Consider the following 25,713-nt stretch of genomic DNA (forward strand, 5'->3'; position numbering starts at 1 on the left):
AGAGAGAGAGAGAGAGAGGAAGCCATCTAGCTACTAACTATGGACCCGTAGGTCTACAAAGAACTACTCACACATCATCGGAGAGGCACCAATGGACATGATGCACCCCTCCGTGATGGTGTCTAGATTGGATCTGGTGGTTCTGGACTCTAAAGCGGCTGGAATTGATTTTCGTCGACTCCCCTAGGGTTTCTAGAATATTGGGGTATTTATAGAGCAAAGAGGCGGTTCGGGGGGACCCGAGGTGGGCACAACCACCTGGGCGCGCCTGGCCCCCCAGGTGCGCCCTGGTGGGTTGTGCTCCCCTCGGAGCACCCCATAAGTGCTTCTTCGGCCCACTGGATGTCTTGTGGTCCAAAAAAAATCTCCAAAAAGTTTCGCTACATTTGGACTCTGTTTGATATTCCTGCGATGTAAAAAACATGCAGAAAACAGCAACTGGCACTTGGCACTATCTCAATATGTTAGTACCATAAAATAACTATAAAATGATTATAAAACATTCAAGAATGATAATATAACAGCATGGAACAATCAAAAATTATATATACGTTGGAGACGTATCAAAAGGCTTTAAAGAAAAGCGCTTATTGGGAGACAACCCAATATTTTTATTTTCCGTTTTTATGAGAATACACATTATTACCTCTGTATTAATTGTGTTTTGCTGTTTTAATTAGTGTTTGATCCAAGTAAGACCTTTGGGATACTTTGGTATATCGTTGATTTGATCTTGCTGAAAAACAGAAAATTTTGCACCCAGTAACAGAATTGATCTGAGCTGCTGGAACATGATAAAATCCTGATTTTCTTACACAAGATTGATATATAAATTTCCTCTCTCGTCCTAATTTTTCAGAATTTTTGGAGTTGCAGAAGTATGCAAAGTTTCCAAATTACTACAGACTGTTCTGTTTTTGACAGATTTTGTTTTTTTATGTGTTGTTTGCTTATTTTGATGAATCTATGGGTAGTATCGAGGGGTATGAACCATGGAGAAGTTGGAATACAATAGATATTACACCAATATAAATTTAGAATGAGTTCACAATAGTACCTAAAGTGGTGATTTATTTTATTATACTAACGGATCTCATGAGTTTTCTGTTGAGTTTTTTGTGTTGTCAAATTTTCAAGTTTTGGGTAAAGATTTGATGGACAACGGAATAAGGAGTGGCAAGAGCCAAAGCTTGGGGATCCCCAAGGCACCCCAACGTAATATTCAAGGAAACCAAGCATCTAAGCTTGGATATACCCCGGATGGCATCCCCTCTTTTGTCTTCAATCCATCGGTAAATTTACTTGAGGCTATATTTTTATTCCCCATATGATATGTGTTTTCCTTGGAGCATCTTGTATGATATGAGTCTTCGCTTTTTAGTTTGCCACAATCATCCTTGATGTACACACCTTTTGAGAGGGACACGCGTTAATCATGAATTTATTAGAATACTCTATGTGCTTCACTTATATCTTTTGAGCTAGGCGGTTTACTCTAGTGCTTAACTTATATCTTTTTACAGAACGTCGGTGGGTTTATTTTATAGAAATTGTTGAACTCTCATGCTTCATTTATATTATTTTGAGAGTCTTAAACAGCATGGTAATTTTCTTAGGTTATGGATTTAGTCCTAATATGATGAGCATCCAAGAGGGATATAATAAAAACTTTCATATAAAGAGCATTGAATAGATGAGAAGTTTGATTCCTTGCATTTGTTTTGAGATATAAAGATGGTGATACTAGAGTCATGCTAGTGAGTAATTTTGGATTGGTAGAAATACTTGTGTTAAAGTTTGTGATTCCCGTAGGATGCACATATGGTGAACCGTTATGTGATGAAGTCGAAGCATGATTTATTTTTTTATTGTCTTCCTTATGAGTGGCGACCGGGAGCGATGGTCTTTTCCTACCAATCTACCCCCTAGGAGCATGCATGTAGTACTTTGTTTCGATGGCTAATAAATGTTTGCAATAAGTATGTGAGGTCTTTATGACTAATGTTGAGTCCATGGATTATACGCACTGTCACCCTTCCATCATTGCTAGCCTCTCTAGTACCGCGCAACTTTCGCTGGTGCATTAAACCCACCATATACCCTTCCTCAAAACAGCCACCATACCTACCTATTATGGCATTTCCATAGCCATTCTGAGATATATTACCATGCAACTTCCACCGTTCCGTTTATTATGACACGCACCATCATTGTCATATTGCTTTGCATGATCGTAAGACAGCTAGCATGATGTTTTCATGGCTTGTCCGTTTTTTGATGTCATTGCTACGCTAGATCATTTCACATCCCGGTACATCGCCGGAGGCATTCATATAGAGTCATATTTTGTTCTAGTATCGAGTTCTAATTCTTGAGTTGTAAGTAAATAAAAGTGTGACGATCTTCATTATTAGAGCATTGTCTCGTGTGAGGAAAGGATGATGGAAGCTATGATTCCCTCACAAGTTGGGACGAGTCTCCGGACTTTACAAAAAAATAAAATAGGCCAAAGAAGCCCAAATAAAAAAAGAGGCCAAAGAAGTCCAAACAAAAAAATGAGAGAAAAGAGAGAAGGGACAATGTTACTATCCTTTTTCCACACTTGTGCTTCAAAGTAGCACCATGATCTTCATAATAGGACTCTCCTATTTTTTTCACTTTCATATACTAGTGGGAACTTTTCATTATAGAACTTGGCTTGTATATTCCAATGATGGGCTTCCTCAAATTGCCCTAGGTCTTCGTGAGCAAGCAAGTTGGATGCACACCCACTTAGTTTCTTTTTTCGCTTTCATACACTTATAGCTCTCGTGCATCCGTTGCATGGCAATCCCTACTCACTTGCATCGATATGAATTGATGGGCATCTCCATAGCCCATTAATTTGCCTAGTTGATGTGAGACTTTCTCCTTCTTTTTGTCTTCTCCACAACCACCATATTCTATTCCATCCATAGTGCTATATCCATGGCTCACGCTCATGTATTGTGTGAAAGTTGAAAAAGTTTGAGAAAACCAAAAGTATGAAACAATTGCTTGGCTTGTCTTCGGGGTTGTGCATGATGAAATACTTTGTGTGATGAAGATGGAGCATAGCCAGACTATATGATTTTGTAGGGATAACTTTTTTGGCCATGTTATTTTGAGAAGACATGATTGCTTTACTAGTATGCTCGAAGTATTATTGTTTTATGTCAATATTAAACTTTTGTTTTGAAACCTATGGATCTGAACATTCATGCCACAATAAAGAAGATTACATTGATAAATATGTTAGGTAGCATTCCACATCAAAAATTCTGTTTTTATCATTTACCTTCTCGAGGACGACCAGGAATTAAGCTTGGGGATGCTTGATACGTCTCCAATGTATCTATAATTTTTTATTGTTCCATGCTATTATATTATCTGTTTTGGATGTTTTATATGCATTAATATGATTTTTATATTATTTTTGGGACTAACCTATTAACCTAGAGCCCAGTACCAGTTTCACTTTTTCTTTGTTTTTGAGTTTTACATAAAAGGGATATCAAACGGAGTCCAAACGGAATAAAACTTGTGCGATGGTTTTTCTTGGACCAGAAGACACCCAGAGGACTTGGCGACGAGGCTAGAAGGTTCCCGAGGAGGCCACAAGCCTACCAGGCACGCCCCTGGGGGGGAGGTGCCCTGAGGGCTTGTGGGCCCCTCAGAGGTCTTCCAACCCTAATCTTTGCACTATAAATTCCCAAATATTCCCAAACCATCAGAGGCATCCACCAAAATACTTTTCCGCTGCCCCAAGCCTTTGTTCCCGTGAGATCCCATCTTGGGGCCTGCTACCTCTTTTAGCACTGCGTTGGTTTTCCCCGAAGAGGAAGGGATGATGCAGCAAAGTAGCGTAAGTATTTCCCTTAGTTTTTGAGAACCAAGGTATCAATCCAGTAGGAGGCTACGCGCAAGTCCCTCGTACCTGCACAAAACAAATAAATCCTCACAACCAATGCAAATAGGGGTTGTCAATCCCTATGAGGCCACTTACGAGAGTGAGGGATCTGATAGGTATGACAAAGACAATATTTTTGGTATTTTTATGATAAAGATGAAAAGTAAAATAAAGGCGAAGTAAATAACAAAGTAGTAGGAGATTGATATGATAAAGATAGACCCAGGGGCCATAGGTTTCACTAGTGGATTCTCTCGAGAGCATAAGTATTCTACGATGGGTGGACAAATTACTGTTGAGCAATTGACAGAATTGAGCATAGTTATGAGAATATCTAGGTATGATCATGTATATAGGCATCACGTCCGAGACAAGTAGACCGACACCTGCCTGCATCTACTACTATTACTCCACTCATCGACCGCTATCCAGCATGCATCTAGAGTATTAAGTTAAAAACAGAGTAACGCCTTAAGCGAGATGACATGATGTAGAGGGATAGACTCATGCAATATGAAGAAAACCCCATCTTGTTATCCTCGATGGCAACAATACAATACGTGCCTTGCTGCCTTTACTGTCACCGGGAAAGGACACCGCAAGATTGAACCCAAAGCTAAGCACTTCTCCCATTGCAAGAAAGATCAATCTAGTAGGCCAAACCAAACTGATAATTCGAAGAGACTTGCAAAGATAACCAATCATACATAAAAGAATTCAGAGAAGATTCAAATATTATTCATAGATAGACTTGATCATAAACCCACAATTCATCGGTCTCAACAAACACACCGCAAAAAGAAGATTACATCAAATAGATCTCCACAAGAGAGGGGGAGAACATTGTACTGAGATCCAAAAAGAGAGAAGAAGCCATCTAGCTACTAACTATGGACCCGTAGGTCTGAGGTAAACCACTCACACTTCATCGAAGAGGCTATGGTGTTGATGTAGAAGCCCTCCGTGATCGATGCCCCCTCCGGCGGAGCTCCGGAACAGGCCCCAAGATGGGATCTCATGGATACAGAAAGTTGCAGCTGTGGAAATAGGGTTTTGGCTCCGTATCTGATCGTTTGGGGGTACGTGGGTATATATAGGAGGAAAAAGTACGTCGGTGGAGCAACAGGGGGCCCACGAGGGTGGAGGGCGCGCCTGGGGGGTAGGCGCGCCCCCTACCTCGTGGCCTCCTGTTACGTGTCTTGACATAGGGTCCAAGTCTCCTGAGTTGTATTCGATGAGAAAATCACGTTCCCGAAGGTTTCATTCTGTTTGGACTCCGTTTGATATTCCTTTTCTTCGAAACCCTAAAACAGGCAAAAAATAACAATTCTGGGCTGGGCCTCCGGTTAATAGGTTAGTCCCAAAAGTAATATAAAAGTGGATAATAAAGCCCAATAATGTCCAAAACAGTAGATAATATAGCATGGAGCAATAAAAAATTATAGATACGCTGGAGACGTATCAAGCATCCCCAAGCTTAATTCCTGCTCGTCCTCGAGTAGGTAAATGATAAAAACAGAATTTTGATGAGGAGTGCTACTTGGCATAATTTTAATGTAATTCTTCTTAATTGTGGTATGAATATTCAGATCCGAAAGATTCAAGACAAAATTTCATATTGACATAAAAATAATAATACTTCAAGCATACTAACTAAGCAATTATGTCTTCTCAAAATAAAATGGCTAAAGAAAGTTATCACTACAAAGTCATATAGTCTGGCTATGCTCCATCTTCACCACACAAAATATTTAAATCATGCACAACCCCGATGACAATCCAATCAATTGTTTCATACTTTTGACATTCTCAAAACTTTTTCATTTTTCACACAATACATGAGCGTGAGCCATGGATATAGCACTATAGGTGGAATAGAACGGTGGTTGTGGACAAGACAAAAAGGGAGAAGATAGTCTCACATCAACTAGGCGTATCAACAGGCTATGAAGATGCCCATCAATAGATATCAGTGTGAGTGGGTAGGGATTGCCATGCAACGGATGCACTAGAGCTATAAGTATATGAAAGCTCAAAAAGAAACTAAGTGGGTGTGCATCCAACTTGCTTGCTCGTAAAGACCTAGGGCATTTTGAGGAAGCCCATCATTGGAATATACAAGCCAAGTTCAATAATGAAAAATTCCCACTACTATATGAAAGTGATAACATGAGAGACTCTCTACTATGAAGATCAAGGTGCTACTTTGAAGCACAAGTGTGGTAAAAGGATAGTAACATTGTCCCTTCTCTCTTTTTCTCTCTTTTTTCTTATTTTTTATTTTTTTATTGGGATAATTAGATTTATGCCCCTAGTTGTGTCCCACTCGTCTGTTTTACCCCTAATTCCCAAAAGTCACCGGTTCTGTTCAAGTCACTTTGATCCTCTTATGCTTTTGCCCTCTGACCGTTTGACTGTCAGTTTGAGAACTTCATAACTGATTCATACAAAATCAAAAAAATGCAAATAAGATACCAAAATGTTCAGAAAAACATCACGTATATGTCAGTGTCATTTGCATTCATGAAAAAAGTGTTGGAAAGTGCACATCCGAGTTTTAGATCTTTTGATACCACCATAAATAGTAAACTCTAAAAAATTCAAAAAAATCAAAAAAATATGGTGGCAAAGAACGACAAGTGTTCTAAGTGCTTGCCAAGTTTCATTAGGGAACGACATTCCTGGAAGTCGTGGCAAAAAAATAATCTATTTTGGAGTGCTGATTGTTTTTTTGCCGCGGCACCCACGAATGTTATTCCCTGATGAAACTTGGCAGACACTTAAACCATTTGTCATTCTTTGCCACCAAATTATTTTTGAATTTTTTTTGAACTTTTTTAGATTTTACTATTCATGGTGGTAGCAGAAGAGCTAAAACTCGGATGGGCACTTTCCAACACTTTTTTCATGGATGCAAATGACACTGACATATAGATGATGTTTTTCTGAACATTTTGGTATCTTATTTGCATTTTCCTGATTTAGTATGAATTAGTTATGAAGTTTTCAAACTGATGGTCAAACGGTCAAAGGGCAAAAGCATAAGAGGAGCAAAGTGATTTGGACAGAACCGGTGACTTTTGGGAATTATGGGTAAAACAGACAAGTGGGACACAACTAGGGGCATAAATCTAATTATCCCTTTTTTATTTGGGCCTTTTCTCTCTTGTTTATGGCCTCTCTTTTTTTCATCCGGAGTCTCATCCCGACTTGTGGGGGAATCATAGTCTCCATCATCCTTTCCTCACTGGGACAATGCTCTAATAATGATGATCATCACACTTTTATTTTTCTTACAACTCAAGAATTACAACTCGATACTTAGAATAAAATATGACTCTATATGAATGCCTTCGGCGGTGTACCAGGATATGCAATGACTCATGAGTGACATGTATGAAAGAATTATGAACGGTGGCTTTGCCACAAATACGATGTCGACTACATGGTCATGCTAAGCAATATGACAATGATGGAGTGTGTCATAATAAACGGAATGGTGGAAAGTTGCATGGCAATATATCTCGGAATGGCAATGGAAATGCCATAATAGGTAGGTATGGTGGCTGTTTTGAGGAAGGTATATGGTGGGTGTATGATACCGGCGAAAGGTGCGTGGTATTAGAGAGGCTAGCAAAGGTGGAAGGGTGAGAGTGCGTATAATCCATGGACTCAGCATTAGTCATAAAGAATTCATATACTTATTGCAAAAATCTACAAGTTATCAAAGCAAAGTATTACACACATGCTCCTAGGGGGATAGATTGGTAGGAAAAGACCATCGCTCGTCCCCGACTAAGGATGGTAATTTTATCCATGGATATCCGACCCGAATGGATAGGGTTTGGATATGCTTTTGTGTCCATGGGTGGCGCCCAAACCCGACCCGATTGTTCATGGATAGGGCATGGATATAATCTTGTACCCATGGATATACCCAAACCCGACCCGATAGTATGACTTAATGGGGGGAAATCTGCTATCCTTGCCCCACGGTCATATGTCCCATAAAATTTTTACACTTTTTTATCTAAAACATGCATAAGAAATTACACAATCCCCATCTTAACTTTTTTTAGTTGACATTCAATCCCCTCTGTAACATAATCCAACACCCCTTCCCTTATTTTTACCTCCTCCTTAAATGACTCGTCATTCTCATCTGTTAGAAAAATACTAAATGATCTTAGGTTGTTAGTGGATGTTGATTTACCATAAGTGAAGCCTAGCCTACCACGAGGTGAAGAATTCAAGAGTTTATGTTAGTATTGTGTCATGTCTTATTTATATGTCTCGAGAGGATCCAATGGATATCCAATGGGTATGGATATCCATCGGATTTGGACATGGACACAATTTTTCACCCATGAATTTTTTCATGGGCGGGCAAAGACTGTCTTCATGGACATGGATATGGATTTGAGATTGTTCAACCCGACCCAAACCCGACCCATTGCCATCCTTATCCCTGACCGCCACTCATAAGGAAGACAATCAATAAATAAATCATGCTCCGACTTCATCACATAACGGTTCACCATACGTGCATGCTACGGGAATCACAAACTTCAACACAAGTATTTCTCAAATTCACAACTACTCAACTAGCACAACTTTAATATCACCATCTCCATATCTCAAAACAATTATCAAGTATCAAACTTCTCATAGTATTCAACACACTCATAAGAAAGTTTTATTATTAATCTTGTATACCAAGCATATTAGGATTTTAAGCAAATTACCATGCTATTAAGACTCTCAAAATAATCTAAGTGAAATATGAGAGATCAATAGTTTCTATAAAACAAATCCACCACCGTGCTCTAAAAGATATAAGTGAAGTACTAGAGCAAAATTATATAACTCAAAAGATATAAGCGAAGCACATAGAGTATTCTAACAATTTCCAAATCATGTATGGCTCTATCAAAAGGTGTGTACAGCAAGGATTATTGTGGTAAAATAACAAGCAAAGACTCAAATAATACAAGACGCTCCAAGCAAAACACATATCATGTGGTAAATAAAAATATAGCTCCAAGTAAAGTTACCGATAGAAGTAGACGAAAGAGGGGATGCCTTCCGGGGCATCCCCAAGCTTTGGCTTTTAGGTGTCCTTAGATTATCTTGTGAGTGCCATGGGCATCCCCAATATTAGGCTCTTGCCACTCCTTGTTCCATAATCCATCAAATCTTTACCCAAAACTTGAAAACTTCACAACACAAAACTTAAAGTAGAAAATCTCGTGAGCTCCGTTAGCGAAAGAAAACAAAATATCACTTCAAGGTACTGTAATGAACTCATTATTTATATATATTGGTGTTATACCTAATGTATTACAACTTCTCTATGGTTTATAAACTATTTTACTAGCCATAGATTCATCAAAATAAGCAAACAACACACGAAAAACAGAATCTGTCAAAAACAGAACAGTCTGTAGTAATCTGTAGCTAGCGCAAGATCTGGAACCCCAAAATTTCTAAAATAAATTGATGGACGTGAGTAATTTATCTATTAATCATCTGAAAAAGGAATTAACTAAATATCACTTTCCAAATAAAAATTACAGCAGTTCTCGTGAGCACTAAAGTTTCTGTTTTTTACAGCAAGTGTAACAAGACTTTCCCCAAGTCTTCCCAAAGGTTCTACTTGGCACAAACACTAATTAAACACAAAAAACACAACCAAAACAGAGGCTAGGTAAATTATTTATTGAATAACAGCAAGGATAAATATTGGGTTGTCTCCCAACAAGCGCTTTTCTTTAAATCCTTAAAGCTAGGCATTGATAATTTTAATGATGCTCACATGAAAGACAAGAATTGAAGCATAAAGAGAGCATCATAAAACACGTGACAAACACATCTAAGTCTAACATACTTCCTATGCATAGGAATCTTATAGGCAAACAAATTATCAAGGCAAGCAAAAACTAGCATATGCAAGGAAGCGGAAAGAAACAATAGCAATCTCAACATAACGAGAGGTAATTTAGTAACATGAAAATTTCTACCACCCTATTTTCCTCTCTCATAATAATTGCATGTGGGATCATAAGCAAATTCATCAAAATAGCTATCACACAAAATATTTTCAACACAATCCATATGCATGCAAAGTTGACACTCTTCCAAAATAGGGTAATCTAAAGTTGACACTCTTCCAAACCCACTTTCAATAATATTGGAAACACTATTATCAATCTCATATTCATCATGGGGCTTAAATAAATTTTCAAGATCATAAGAAGAATCACCCCAGTCATGATCATTGCAACAAGTAGAGGACATAGAAAAACTAGCATCCCCAAGCTTAGGGTTTTGCATATTATTAGCACAATTGACATCAAGAGAGTTTATAGTAAAATCATTGCAATCATGCTTTTTATTCAAAGATCTATCATGAATCACTCCATGAGGTACTTCATCACAATTTTCAGATTCACAAATTTCAAGCAAAACTTCATAAAGATAATCTAGTGCACAAAACTCAGTAGCAATTGGTTCATCATAATTGGATCTCTTAAAAAGATTAGCAAGTGGATGAGGATCCATAGATCTTAGGTTCTCTGTTTAGTAATAAATAAACAACTATTCCAACCATACGAGCAAACAAGAGACGGGAAAAAAGAGGCAAATAGAGAAAGAGAGGGAGGATAGAGAGGGAGAGGGCGAATAAAACGGCAAGGGTGAAGTGGGGGAGAGGAAAATGAGAGGCAAATGGCAAATAATGTAATGCGGGAGATAGGGATTGTGATGGGTACTTGGTATATTGACTTTTGCGTAGACTCCTCGGCAACGGCGCCAGAAATCCTTCTTTCTACCTCTTTTAGCATTGCATTGGTTTTCCCCGAAGAAGAAGGGATGATGCAGCAAAGTAGCGTAAGTATTTCCCTCAATTTTTGAGAACCAAGGTAGCATTCCAGTAGGAGGCTACGCGCGAGTCCCTCGTACCTGCACAAAACAAATAAATCCTCGCAACCAACGCAAATAGGGGTTGTCAATCCCTATGAGGCCACTTACGAGAGTGAGATCTGGTAGATATGATAAAGATAATATTTTTGGTATTTTTATGATAAAGATGCAAAGTAAAATAAAGGCAAAGTAAATAACAAAGTAGTAGGAGATTGATATGATAAAGATAGACCTGGGGGCCATAGGTTTCACTAGTGGCTTCTCTCGAGAGCATAAGTATTCTACGGTGGGTGAACAAAGAGCAATTGACAGAATTGAGCATAGTTATGAGAATATCTAGGTATGATCATGTATATAGGCATCACGTCCGAGACAAGTAGACCGACTCCTGCCTGCATCTACTACTATTACTCCACTCATCGACCGCTATCCAACATGCATCTAGAGTATTAAGTTAAAAACGGAGTAACGCCTTAAGCAAGATGACATGATGTAGAGGGATAGACTCATGAAATATGAACAAAACCCCATCTTGTTATCCTCGATGGCAACAATACAATACGTGCCTTGATGCCCTTACTGTCACCGGGAAAGGACACCGCAAGATCGAACCCAAAGCTAAGCACTTCTCCCATTGCAAGAAAGATCAATCTAGTAGGCCAAACCAAACTGATAATTCGAAGAGACTTGCAAAGATAACCAATCATACATAAAAGAATTCAGAGAAGATTCAAATGTTATTCATAGATAGACTTGATCATAAACCCACAATTCATCAATCTCAACAAACACACCACAAAAAGAAGATTACATCGAATAGATCTCCACAAGAGAGGGGGAGAACATTGTATTGAGATCCAAAAAGAGAGAAGAAGCCATCTAGCTACTAACTATAGACCCGTAGGTCTAAGGTAAACTACTCACACTTCATCGGAGAGGCTATGGTGTTGATGTAGAAGCCCTCCGTGATCGATGCCACCTTCGGCGGAGCTCCGAAACAGGCCTCAAGATGGGATCTCGTGGATACAGAAAGTTGCGGCGGTGGAATTAGGGTTTTGGCTCCATATCTGATCGTTTGGGGGTACGTGGGTATATATAGGAGGAAGAAGTACGTCGGTGGAGCAACAGGAGGCCCACGAGGGTGGAGGGCGCGCCTGGGGGGTAGGCGCGCCCCCCTACCTCATGGCCTCCTGTTACGTGTCTTGATGTCGGGTCCAAGTCTCTTGAGTTATATTTGATGAGAAAATCACGTTCCTGAAGGTTTCATTCCGTTTGGACTCCGTTTGATATTACTTTTCTTCGAAACCCTAAAATAGGCAAAAAACAGCAATTCTGGGTTGGGCCTCCGGTTAATAGGTTAGTCCCAAAAATAATATAAAAGTGGATAACAAAGCCCAATAATGTCCAAAATAGTAGATAATATAGCATGGAGCAATCAAAAATTATAGATACGTTGGAGACATATCAGGGCCTTTTCCGGCGATCTGCTGGAGGGGGATTCAATCACGGAGGGCCTCTACATCAACCTTGCTGCCCTTCTGATGAAGCATGAGTGATTTACCACACACCTACAGGTCCATAGCTAGTAGCTAGATGTCTTCTTCTCTCTCTTTGATCTTCAATACAATGTTCTCCTCGATGTTCTTGGAGTTCTATCCGATGTAATATTCTTTTGCGGTGCATTTGTCGAGATCCGATGAATTATGGATTTATGATCAGATTATCTATGAATATTATTTGAGTCTTCTCTGAACTCTTTATGCATGATTAAGATATCTTTGTATTTCTCTTCGAACTATCGGTTTGGTTTGGCCAACTAGATTGGTTTTTCTTGCAATGGGAGAGGTGCTTAGTTTTGGGTTCAATCATGTGGTGTCCTCACCCAGTGATAGAAGGGGTAGGGAGGCACGTATTGTATTGTTGCCATCAAGGATAAAATTATGGTGTTTATATCATATTGATTGAGTTTATCCCTCTACATCATGTCATCTTACTTAAGGCGTTACTCCGTTCTTATGAACTTCATACTCTAGATGCATGCTGGATAGCGGTCGATGTGTGGAGTAATAGTAGTAGATGCAGAATCGTTTCGATCTACTTGACATGGATGTGATGCCTATATTCATGATCATTGCCTTAGATATCGTCGTAACTTTGCGCTTTTCTATCAATTGCTCGACAGTAATTGGTTTACCCACCGTATGCTATCTTCAAGAGAGAAGCCTCTAGTGAAACCTACGGCCCCCGGGTCTATTTTCCATCATATATTGATCTATAAACAAAATCCCCAAAAATACCATGTTGCAATTTATTTATATTTACTTTAGTTTGCCTTTACATTTATCTTTGATACCTATCTCTATGATGTCTCAAGGAATTTCAGAGTGAGGTTGAGAATCAACGTGACAGAAAAATCAAGTTCTTGCGATCAGATCGTGGGGGAGAATACTTGAGTCACGAATTTGGCACACACTTAAGAAAATGTGGAATAGTTTCACAACTCATGCCGCCTGGAACACCTCAGCGTAATGGTGTGTCCGAACATCGTAATCGCACTCTATTAGATATGGTGCGATCTATGATGTCTCTTACCGATTTACCGCTGTCATTTTGGGGCTATGCTTTAGAGACTGCCGCATTCACTTTAAATAGGGCTCCGTCAAAATCCGTTGAGATGACACCATATGAATTATGGTTTGGGAAGAAACCTAAGCTGTCGTTTCTAAAAGTTTGGGGATGCGATGCTTATGTCAAGAAACTTCAACCTGAAAAGCTCGAACCCAAATCAAAAAAATGCGTCTTCATAGGATACCCTAAAGAAACTGTTGGGTATACCTTCTACCTCAGATACGAAGGCAAGATCTTTGTTGCCAAGAATGGGTCCTTTCTAGAGAAAGAGTTTCTCTCGAAAGAAATAAGTGGGAGGAAGGTGGAACTTGATGAAGTATTACCTCTTGAACCGGTAAGTGGTGAAGCTCAAGAAAATGTTCCTGAGGTGCCTGCACCGACTAGAGAGGAAGTTAATGATGATGATCATGAAACTTCAGATCAAGTTACTACTAAACTTCGTAGGTCAGAGGACACGTTCCGCACCAGAGTGGTACGGAAACCTTGTCTTGGAAATCATGTTGTTAGACAACGGTGAACCTTCGAACTATGAAGAAGCGATGGCGGGCCCGTATTCCGAGAAATGGCTGGAAGACATGAAATCCGAGATAGGATCCATGTATGAAAATGAAGTATGGACTTTGACTGACTTGCCCGTTGATCGGCGAGCCATAGAAAATAAATGGATCTTTAAGAAGAAGACAGACGCGGATGGTAATGTGACCATCTGTAAAGCTCGGCTTGTCGCTAAGGGTTATCGACAAGTTCAAGGGGTTGACTACGATGAGACTTTCTCACCCGTAGCGAAGCTGAAGTCCGTCCGAATCATGTTAGCAATTGCCGCATTCTATGATTATGAGATATGGCAAATGGACGTCAAAACGGCATTCCTTAATGGTTTCCTTAAGGAAGAATTGTATATGATGCAGCCGGAAGGTTTTGTCGATCCTAAGAATGCTGACAAGGTGTGCAAGCTCCAACGCTTGATTTATGGGCTGGTGCAAGCATCTCGGAGTTGGAACATTCGTTTTGATGAGATGATCAAAGCATTTGGGTTTATGCAGGCTTATGGAGAAGCCTGCATTTACAAGAAAGTGAGTGGGAGCTCTGTAGCATTTCTCATATTGTATGTGGATGACATACTGTTGATGGGAAATGATATAGAATTCTTGGAAAGCATAAAGGCCTACTTGAACAAGTGTTTTTCAATGAAGGACCTTGGAGAAGCTGCTTATATATTAGGCATCAAGATCTATAGAGATAGATCGAGACGCCTCATTGGTCTTTCACAGAGTACGTACCTTGACAAGATATTGACGAAGTTCAAAATGGATCAGTCAAAGAAGGGGTTCTTGCCTGTATTGCGAGGTACGAGATTGAGCACGGCTCAATGCCCGACCACGGCAGAAGATAGAGAAAAGATGAGTGTCGTCCCCTATGCCTCGGCCATAGGGTCTATCATGTATGCTATGTTGTGTACCAGACCTGATGTAAACCTTGATGTAAGTTTGGTAGGAAGGTACCAAAGTAATCCCGGCATGGAACACTGGACAGCGGTCAAGAATATCCTGAAGTACCTGAAAAGGACTAAGGAAATGTTTCTCGTTTATGGAGGTGACGAAGAGCTCGTCGTAAAGGGTTACGTCGATGCTAGCTTCGACACAGATCTGGATGACTCTAAGTCACAAACCGGATACGTGTATATTTTGAATGGTGGGGCAGTAAGCTGGTGCAGTTGCAAGCAAAGCGTTGTGGCGGGATCTACATGTGAAGCGGAGTACATGGCAGCCTCGGAGGCAGCACAAGAAGCAGTCTGGGTGAAGGAGTTCATTACCGAGCTAGGAGTCATACCCAATGCGTCGGGCCCGATGAGACTCTTCTGTGACAACACTGGAGCTATTGCCCTTGCCAAGGAGCCCAGGTTTGACAGGAAGACCAGGCATATCAAGCGTCGCTTCAACTCCATTCGTGAAAGTGTTCAAAATGGAGACATAAAGATTTGTAAAGTACATACGGACCTGAATGTAGCAGATCTGCTGACTAAACCTCTCCCTAGAGCAAAACATGATCAACACCAGAAGTGCATGGGTGTTCGATTCATCACAATGTTACTAGAATATTGACTCTAGTGCAAGTGGGAGACTGTTGGAAATATGCCCTAGAGGCAATAATAAAATGGTTATTATTATATTTCTTTGTTCATGATAATTGTCTATTGTTCATGCTATAATTGTGTTATCCAGAAATTGTAATACATGTGTGAATACATAGACCACAACACGTCCCTAGTGAGCCTCTAGTTGACTAGCTCGTTGATCAAAAGATAGTCATGGTTTCCTGACTATGGACATTGGATGTCATTGATAACGGGATCACATCATTAGGAGAATGATGGGATGGACAAGACCCAATCCTAAGCTTAGCTCAAAGATCATGTAGTTCATTTGCTGTAGCTTTTCTGAATGTCAAGTATCATTTCCTTAAACCATGAGATTGTGCAACTCCCGGATACCGTAGGAGTGCCTTGGGTGTGCCAAACGTCACAACTTAACTGGGTGACTATAAAGGTACATTACAGGTATCTCCGAAAGTGTCTGTTGGGTTGGCACGAATCGAGACTAGGATTTGTCACTCCGTATGACGGAGAGGTATCTCTGGGCCCACTCGGTAATGCATCATCATAACGCGCTCAATGTTATCAAGTGGTTGATCACAGGATCATGCATTACGGTACAAGTAAAGTGACTTGCCGGTAACAAGACTGAACAAGGTATTGGGATACCGACGATCGAGTCTTGGGCAAGTAACGTACCGATTGACAAAGGGAATTGTATACGGATTGATTGAATCCTCGACATCGTGGTTCATCCGATGAGATCATCGTGGAGCATGTGGGAGCCAACATGGGTATCCAGATCCCGTTGTTGGTTATTGACCGAAGGGTCGTCTCGGTCATGTCTGCATGTCTCCCGAACCCGTAGGGTCTACACACTTAAGGTTCGGTGACGCTAGGGTTGTTAGGAAGACTTGTATGTGATTACCGAATGTTGTTCGGAGTCCCGGATGAGATCCCGGACGTCACGAGGAGTTCCGGAATGGTCCGGAGGTAAAGATTTATATATGGGAAGTTGTCATACGGTCCCCGGAAAGGTTCGGGGGCATATCGGTATTGTACCGCGGCCACCGGAGGGGTTCCGGGGGTCCACCGGGAGGGGACACCTCTTCCAGAGGGCCTTATGGGCTGTATGGAGAAGGGAACCAGCCCAAGTGGGCTCGGGCGCCACACCCCCTATGGCCCATGCGCCTAGGGTTGGGGGGAAACCCTAAAGGGGGCGCCCCCTTGCTTGGGGGGCAAGCCCCCCTCCCCTTGGCCGCCGCCCCCCCTCTAGATCTCATCTAGAGGGGGCCGGCCCCCTTCCCCCTTCCCCTATAAATAGAGGGGTGAGGGGAGGGCTGCATACAACATCCAAGGCGCAGCCCTTCCCCTCCCCAACCCTTTCCTCCTCCGTAAGAGCTTGACGAAGCCCTGCCGGAGTACTGCAGCTTCACCACCTCCACGCCGTCGTGCTGCTGTTGGAGCCCTCTTCCTCAACCTCTCCCTCCTCCTTGCTGGATCAAGGCGCGGGAGACGTCCTCGCTCCGTACGTGTGTTGAACGCAGAGGTGCCGTCCGTTCGGCGCTAGGATCTTCGGTGATTTGGATCACGACGAGTACGACTCCATCATCCCCGTTCTCTTGAACGCTTCCGCTCGTGATCTACAAGGGTATGTAGATGCACTCCTCTCTCCCTCGTTGCTAGATGACTCCATAGATTGATCTTGGTGATGCGTAGAAAATTTTAAAATTCTGCTACGTTCTCCAACAGTTACCTCCTCTGTGAGGGCCTTGAACTCGTAAAATTTATGTGTCACACTTGCGTCGTAGCTAGGTACAACCTTTGTTCATACCCCTACTTCTTATTACCAGAGTAATCCACACGACAGGTAGAATAAGGGCAACAAACGAGAAGTATAACTCGTATAACACACCGCCACCCATGAAGGATATGAGCATGGTAATGTCTTTACTCTGCAAGAACCCGTGACATTACGTCAGACATTGCCTTGAGCCACATAAGATGATTGGAGAGATGCCAAATCCACTTAAGAGAAGCCAAGAGAACCACACCAACAAAAGATAGAGCAGTTGAAGGGCCTGGGGAGATAGAAGGCGTGCAACAGAGGAAATCATGCAAGAGTAGATATAGTGAAATGTATTTCACTTGAGCTGTAAATAGTAGATGAAGCAATTGTAATGTAATGGAAGTACGCTCAATTATGTACCATCACAATTATCAAGAAAGGGAAGAATTTTGTTGATAATTATGCCATGTTCCTAGAAACCCAAAACTCCATAAGACACCTTGTTTAGCAAAAAAGGATAATGATTACATTTGCCTACTTACACCACAAGATATAATTGACAAATAGCATAAAACTACAAGTTATAGAATGAGATCTTGAATGCAGAAAACAAAATGTACAGTTGGAAGAGAGTAGTAAGTTCACTCGATTAAAACTGAGATATCCCTAAAATTATATTCTTACATATCATTCAGAGTACACATTTCCAGCACATGAACATAGATAAAAAAGGACAGAGTGCACTACATTCACATGTAACTACTCACATAGATCATGATGTCAAAAGAGCATGGAAAGAGAGTTGAAGAGCAGCCATGCATGCAGAGAGAGAAAGAGCTTATATTCTTAGGACACACATAAAACCTCCTTCGAGTGAGGCAACCTTCGAATGATACCAATTTTATAGGATTTTTCTTGTGGTAGCCCAAGACAGGGACGTCTTCATACTCCGCAGTGCCCTTAAAGTCCGAGTCTTCAATGGTGAGATGGGCCTGGATTCGGTCCAAATTGAATGGAGCAAGTCGAATCGACTAGATTCTATTAAAAAATCCTCAAACCAGCAAGAACCCTAACCCTAAAGCTAGCACACAAGACAGAAGAAAGAGGGGCTTACAGTTGAATCGAACTCCTCCATGGAGTGATCATAGGTCTCGCCATCGTTCCAGGATACCATGGCGCGAACGACGATGGCATTGAGCAATAGAGGGTGAGCACGAGGGAGAGCGAGACCCGTCAAGTTAGAATGGTTGTCCTGGTGGATTTACCTGACATGTGGGACAGTGAGACCTGACGAGGCATGGGGCGTGGGTTAATTTCCAGAAAAGTGATGCGCCTTTACGCAAAAAGGAGACTCAATGTGACGGCACGCGACAACAAATTTGAGGACGATTACAGTTTCCTTTCCCCGAGTTACGGTTCCAGAGAGGCGAAAAGGAGGTGACTTAAGTTCCCAGCATTGCCATCGGCCAGGCCGCGGGCTCCCCGCCCCCCCCCCCTCTCCAGCCGCTGCTCCGGCGATGGCTGAGTGGGGAAGACCTGGATCTTTGGCTTTGGCGTGTTGAAACTAGGGTAAGTGTTCTTGGCGGCGTTGTTCTGGTGGTAGAGGCGGCGTTGCAGATGAATAATGTTGTTGGAGTTCAATCCCCATCCCGGCAGGCGGTGTGTGCTTTTGGATCCATAGATTCGTTGAGCTTTGGTGCTTTAGGTATGGTTGTTCCTGGTATGGAGGAGCACATGGATATGTGATTTCGGCTTCAGCTTTGGCGATCTTTCCACCAAGGCGATGGTCCAATAGGATCGGTGCTTCGATGACTTCCCGTCCGCGTGAACTACAAGGTTAGCCTGACTCCGGTGTGGGAAGGGCATCGGCGGCGCGCCATCAGCACATCGGGGTGGAAGACGATGGCCAGTTCCCCATGGGTTGCATTGTAATATCTTCTTTTCTTGAGGAGAGCTCTGCAATGCTTCGTACTGATCAATAGATCTATGGGCTTTTTCGCAAAAAAATAATAATTCGAGGTCGATTCGTGTAATTTTCTCGCAACTTGTGTTTGAGCCCAAGCAGTTGGCTCGAGTGCCTTTGGAAAAGGGCAGAAAACGTAGGCTCCGGCGCTCCGCTGCGGCGCCCGCAGCATCGAGGGATCCCCCTTCTTCTTTCTTCCGCCCCGAGAAGGCGAGCCGCCTGTTTCCTCCGCCGGTTTGCCCTCCTCCGCCCTCTCCATATAAACCGCCCGTCTCAAACCTCAGGCGCATCGCACACACCAAAACAAAAGTGAAAAACCACATCCTCCCTCCCTCCGAGACGCCGCCCGGCCCGACCAATGGCTCCCAGGAAGTTCTTCGTCGGCGGCAACTGGAAATGCGTAAGCTCTCCCGCCCCGCCCGCCCCCCGTTTTCGGGCCCAAGCTTGAAGCTTTTGATCTGTAATAATGGCGTTTGCCGCGGTACGTGCGTGCAGAACGGGACCGGCGACGACGTGAAGAAGATCGTCACCTTCCTCAACGAGGCCGAGGTGCCCTCCGAGGACGCCGTCGGTGAGCGCCGCATGCGGCTTTGTTTCCCTTCGGGATCGACTCGATTTGCTGTGCTGAACTGCTGATGTATTGCGGTGTTTGGTTTTGGATGCAGAGGTGGTGGTGAGCCCGCCGTTCGTGTTCCTGCAGCAGGCAAAGGGGCTGCTGCGGCCCGACTTCGCCGTCGCCGCGCAGAACTGCTGGGTGCGCAAGGGCGGCGCCTTCACCGGCGAGATCAGGTCAAGTGCCACTTTTAACTCTGCCCCCTCGCTTCCCCTCTTGTTCGATTTCGCAATGAGAGCGGATTTGGACGAATCAAAGTGATCAAATTTGTTCGCGAGCACCCAAATTTCCACTTTCAAAGTTGCGGGAGTAATTTTACTTAGTGGAAATATGATTTCGTACGGCTTTCTAGATATACTCACATGGTATTGGAACTGTGAATAAGACTCTGCTCTGTGCGTGCCAAGTCTCTGACGTATGTCATCTTCTCATTGCAGTGCTGAGATGCTGGTGAACCTGCAGGTGCCTTGGGTCATTTTGGGGCACTCTGAGAGGAGAGCACTGTTGAATGAATCAAATGATGTGAGTGCCTTTTAATTCTAACCTTGTTCGTTCAACTAATACTACTTGGTTGATCAGTTGTCTTTGGTGTCCAGTTTCTTTGGTTACCAAGTAGGTAGGCCGGGAATTTTAGTACTAGTAGTATAGTTAGTAAGGTGTGTAGAAAAGATAGACTGATAGAAACATTGGATGTCAGATCTGCTTGAGTCGCTCAACTCAATGGTTGAAATTAATTTATATGATATTCCGTGTTTTATGTTTGGAGAATTACTTGCCAGGTGCCAATCCCCTTTCTGCCGAGGCAAAACTAGGCCAGGCCAGATGGGTTTTGGTTTTACTTTCACCATTTGCGTCCAGGAAAAATTGTGCCTGACCAACCCATAAAGATTTTAACATGAAGCCAGCAAGTTTGTCAAATATAACCAGTTCCTGAACCTTTTTGCAATTAGTTTCTCAATCAAGATGTCTGAACCACTGTTTTCATTTCTTTTACTTCATCAGAAGTCTTCTAGTATTGTTTCAGTAACAGCTTTATTATTCCACGACAGTTCGTTGCTGATAAAGTGGCTTACGCACTCGCCCAAGGACTCAAGGTAATTGCTTGCATTGGTGAAACTCTTGAACAGAGAGAAGCAGGGACGACAATGGAAGTTGTTTCTGCTCAGACTAAAGCTATTGCAGGTAAATTTTACTCACTGATATTCAAGGTAATTTTGATACATTGATAAATTCTATCCACACTTCATGGAAAATGGATATGATGCTTTGCTTACCATGCATCTGTGTAAGAATTTTTGTTTTGAAAAATGTGTTAGACTTCGGAGTATTGCTCGAGTATATATGTAGGCCCATGTCATATCTAGCCGTATGAGGCCCATATCTGTTGCATATGGTGTTTTCGTCATTTTTTTTTTGGAAAAGGAGGCAAAACCCCTGGCCTCTGCATCAATCGATGCATGCAGCCATCATTGTGCAATTAGATGGTTGATTAATTCCTACCTATTACATATAGGCTTCATTGTGCAAGTCCTCCTTCACTGTTTTATTACCTAAATATGAAAATAGCCAAAATTGTAGTAATATATATCCCTGTGACCTCTTCCCTTGAAGATTAGTACATCATATTAGGGAACAGATCAACAGAATACCCTGAGAGAAGTTCGAAAACTATTTTCTGTTTATGTATAGTATTCCTAAATGCTAATTCTAGGAGCCTAGGTCATACAAGCAAACAGATAGTAAACTATGTACTTCTGAACTTTGTTACTAGTATACTAAAGGAATAAAATACTAATTGAATCCATTTATAGTTTATCTGTACTTTGCATTTTGTGCAATAGATTGAAATGGACAGATTCTTACCTTTCGCCTGTTTCACTTTTGTTTGTGTCTTATTTTTTTTTCAGAGAAAACATCAGACTGGACAAACGTTGTGCTGGCATATGAACCAGTGTGGGCCATTGGAACCGGCAAGGTTGCTTCCCCTGCTCAAGCACAGGAGGTATACTGTCTCAATAAGAGCAATAAGCACTTTTCACGGATTGCTGTTTCTGTAAGACATTTTTGTTCACACGTTACTGCTTGCCTGCTTCCATAAGACAGTTGAGCCTCTCCCTATATCCGATACCGACGAATCACTCTCACTAGTTGCTTGTTGTTCTAGTTCTGATATCTTGAAACTCCAATGGTACTAGGTTCATGATGGTCTGAGGAAGTGGCTCCACGCTAATGTTGGTCCTGCAGTTGCTGAATCTACCAGGATTATCTATGGAGGTACTACTGCTTGCAATAGTTACATTCTACTGCGAAACTGACAGTGAATCATGAACTGAATTTCACTGGAATGCTGAATTCTCTGTACAACATTCCATTTTACCCCGTACTGCCGAACTGCTGTAAACTGGACCTCACCCTTTACGTTCTCCTTGAATCTCTTTCCAGGCTCTGTAAATGGGGCAAACTGCAAAGAGCTTGCAGCTCAACCTGATCTTGACGGGTTCCTTGTTGGCGGCGCTTCACTCAAGGTCTTAATCCGTGTTCCTAATAAATAATTAACTACACTTGACATGTTATATAAATGAAGTCAATATAATACATAATGTCACGCTCAATTGGCTAAGCTTTATACAATTCTTATGAATCTTGACCTTTACTTTTTTTTTGTTTGTGCAGCCCGAGTTTGTGGACATCATCAAGTCTGCCACCGTGAAGTCTTCTTCTGCTTAGTTGTTTTTGAGATGCATGCAGTTGCTTGTAGGAGTGGATTCTGCTTATCTTTATAAGACTGTTTGACCATCTTGTTCTAATTCGAGTGCACTGTTATGTCGCATTGACCATCTTATCTTTAGGGTGATGCATGCTTATGTTTGCTTGTTTTTGTCTGGAACGATAATCGGATTACTTATATGTACCAACTATGCACAAATTCGACAAAATTCGCAGAGGCCTGTTGACACCATAACAGCTGAAACCAATTTTCTTGTTTCTTGAAGTTCTGAAGTGCCGTATATTTGAATACTCTGTTACCTGTTGCCTTTTTATGAACTTCTTGCTCGAACCAGGTGAAGTAACAGAATTCCTGATGGTACACAGACATCACTACTGTTTGAACAGTATTCCACTTTTGTCATTCATTTGAATACTACTAACAAATCGCTCTCAGCCACCCGCAAAAAAAAAACAAAAACAAATCGCTCTCAGCCGTGCCATCAACCTTGCGTAACGGCAGCATTCAGGCCGAGGTCAGAGGCAAGTAGTATAAATCTAGAACCTAAGAAACGTGACCCTGACCCAGATCTGAGAAGCCGGCCGGGTCTGTTGCTCACCTCCCTGTCGTAGTCCACGAACTACGTTTCGTCTCCTTTCCGTCTCATCGCGTCGGAACGGTAGAAGCGATCAAAATTTCCAAAACGCGCGTACAGTTTGGCTACGGCAGGCATCCAGATTCCCAGCAGATACGCGTCGCTGTCGACCATGATGGTGGCACAAGCCGCGGATGGGGATCCAGAGCGAACCATCCAATCAGCACGATTAGCTGCTAGTCCTGAACCGGGACTGGGAGGGATCAAACCATGTTCGTGCTAGCGGTGACTAGTTCTACTACTCAAGCCAGTGGCCAACTAACCAACTGGTATTACAGTAATGATCCCGTTTCCAGGAAGACGTTAAAAGTGTAAGAGCAGATCTACTCTTCTCGCAGAGAAAAGAATGACCAGTTGGTGGGGATGGATGGCTCCACCTTCTTTTCGTGTGGGAAGTGAACGAAGGAGAGAGGAAGCGTGTGAAGAGCCTTGAACCGGTCCGGTCCAAACAGGAGCTTTCTCCACCGGCAGGCACCCCTTTCTCACGCTGGCGACCGCTCCAGAGCTTCGACCTGCCCGCTGGAGCGGCTAGCCAAGGCAGCGAATGCATACAAATACATAGGCAGGCAGGTAGGAGGCGGCCGTGGTTTGGTATCTTGCTTCCAAACGCGACCTCATCACAGCAAGACCCGGAGGAAACAAGGCGAGGGCAGAGCGGCCTGCCAGAAGGCAAAGGGCAGAGGAGGTGCTTGCTCAGGTCTCCAGCTAGATCCGGCGACGATGGGTAGGGGCGTTCTGGAGGTGCATCTCGTCGACGCCAAGGGCCTCTTCGGCAGCGATTTCCTAGGTGAGTAGAGTACCCCCTCCTCCTTTGTCGAATTGTATAAGAAGGAACTGATGATGTGGTACCTTCTTGGCTTGGCTTCGTTTTGCGCCGTTCTTGCGTTCGATTGTGGGTGAAGTGTGATTGATCTTTGTGCTGGCCATGTACGTGCGTGCAGGGAAGATCGACCCGTATGTGATCGCGCAGTACCGGAGCCAGGAGCGAAAGAGCAGCACCTCCCGAGGTCAGCTCCCTGGTTTTGTTTTCCTCTTCATGATTTTCCTGCTGCAAATGGTGATATTGGAAGAACGGAGCATCCAACGGCCGTTGACTCTGGCGCAATAGATCCAGGAGCCGTCGATACCCTGCGAGGCTGTGGCTAACCGTGCGCTGTAAAATGATGCAGATGAGGGGAGGAACCCGAGCTGGAACGAGGTGTTCCGGTTCCAGATCAACTCCTCGGCCGCCAACGGGCAGCACAAGCTCTTCCTCCGGATCATGGACCACGACAACTTCTCCAGCGACGACTTCCTCGGCCAAGCAACGTGAGTGCTCCTCCTCCTCCTCCTCCTCCTTGTTGTGTAGGGTTTTCATAAAAATAATTGGAAGATTAGAACTGTCAATTTCCTATGTGGAATGCGATATTATGCACCCCATCATGAGCTCATACCTATCATATTTTCTGGCAAGAAGTCCAATGCAGTCCCTTTCTACTCTCTTTTCTCATCCTAAGAAAAAACTTAAAAATAATCATGCTTTTCGAGATCCGGCACAAACGTGACGTTTTGTTGTTGTGTTTTGCTTACTCACGTGTTTCCTAGTTCATGCTACCTAAAGAACAGAAAGAAAAGTGCCAAGTCTAAACCTCGAAACCATCATTGATGCAGGATCAACGTGACCGATCTGATCAGCACCGGCATGGAGAGCGGCGCGTCGCAGCTGAACGCGGCGAAGTACAGCGTTGTGTCGGCTGATAACTCATACCACGGCGAGATCAGAGTAGGCCTCACGTTCACCGCCACCAAGGTAAAGACCAAAGACTAAAGAGATGCAAGCATGATTGCGTGCAGTGACTGGCCTCCATTGATTTCTCGTGGCTCACCCTCGATGCCCATTTCCAGGTTGAAGAAGACGGGGGGCAGGTCGGAGGCTGGACGCACAGCTCTCGCGAGTAGAGCATGTGTGATGCCAAGTACTTCGCTCGTAGCATTAGTGTTGGATGCTATGCCCGTGACTCAATGATGTGACTCCAAGCCCATGTACGGGGAATTTGAGGATTTGCCCCACCTTTGCTTGCACTTCTAGTATTTGCCCTTGTTTTCGCTCACATTGATCTTTTGCCATACCATTGACACAAACTTGATGATTTGCCCCTGGCAAGATGGGCCCACTGTAAAATGTCCAAACTGCCCCTGCCCTGCTCAGTTCACCCTGACCGAGCACATATCTGGGCGGGAAGACTTGAGGCGGAGATGGAGCTCCCGCCGCCGGTGTTGCTCCGGCGGAGGTCGCCGTGGCTCTGCCCCTGCCGGCCTTGTTGCTCTTCCGGCGCGGATAATCTGGTCCTCTCCAAGCACGGCGCTGGAGGCGAGCGCGGATAAGGCGATGACGAGGTAGCGCGCGGCCGAGGATCTCGCCCATGGACGAACGCCAG

At 43.0% G+C, this 25,713-nt stretch overlaps 2 protein-coding genes across 2 annotated transcripts; both read left to right on the forward strand.

The window, feature by feature from the left end:
• The first annotated feature begins 19,432 nt into the window (after nt 1–19,432).
• On the forward strand, nt 19,433–22,926 carry LOC123062549 (triosephosphate isomerase, cytosolic). Its single transcript, XM_044486105.1, has 9 exons — nt 19,433–19,721; nt 19,817–19,892; nt 19,987–20,110; nt 20,372–20,456; nt 20,984–21,116; nt 21,842–21,936; nt 22,130–22,208; nt 22,377–22,459; nt 22,608–22,926. Exons 1-9 carry the CDS (start codon nt 19,680–19,682, stop codon nt 22,659–22,661), a joined length of 771 nt encoding a protein of 256 aa, XP_044342040.1. The 5' UTR covers nt 19,433–19,679; the 3' UTR covers nt 22,662–22,926.
• Nucleotides 22,927–23,659: 733 nt separating this feature from the next.
• Nucleotides 23,660–25,386, forward strand: LOC123062550 (elicitor-responsive protein 1). Its single transcript, XM_044486106.1, has 5 exons — nt 23,660–24,083; nt 24,238–24,303; nt 24,466–24,604; nt 24,947–25,085; nt 25,181–25,386. The coding sequence occupies exons 1-5, from the start codon at nt 24,017–24,019 to the stop codon at nt 25,232–25,234; spliced, it is 465 nt and encodes a 154-aa protein (XP_044342041.1). The 5' UTR covers nt 23,660–24,016; the 3' UTR covers nt 25,235–25,386.
• The last annotated feature ends 327 nt before the right edge of the window (nt 25,387–25,713 follow it).

The sequence above is a fragment of the Triticum aestivum genome, chromosome 3A, assembly GCF_018294505.1.
Source record: "Triticum aestivum cultivar Chinese Spring chromosome 3A, IWGSC CS RefSeq v2.1, whole genome shotgun sequence".
NCBI classification, from domain to species: domain Eukaryota; kingdom Viridiplantae; phylum Streptophyta; class Magnoliopsida; order Poales; family Poaceae; genus Triticum; species Triticum aestivum.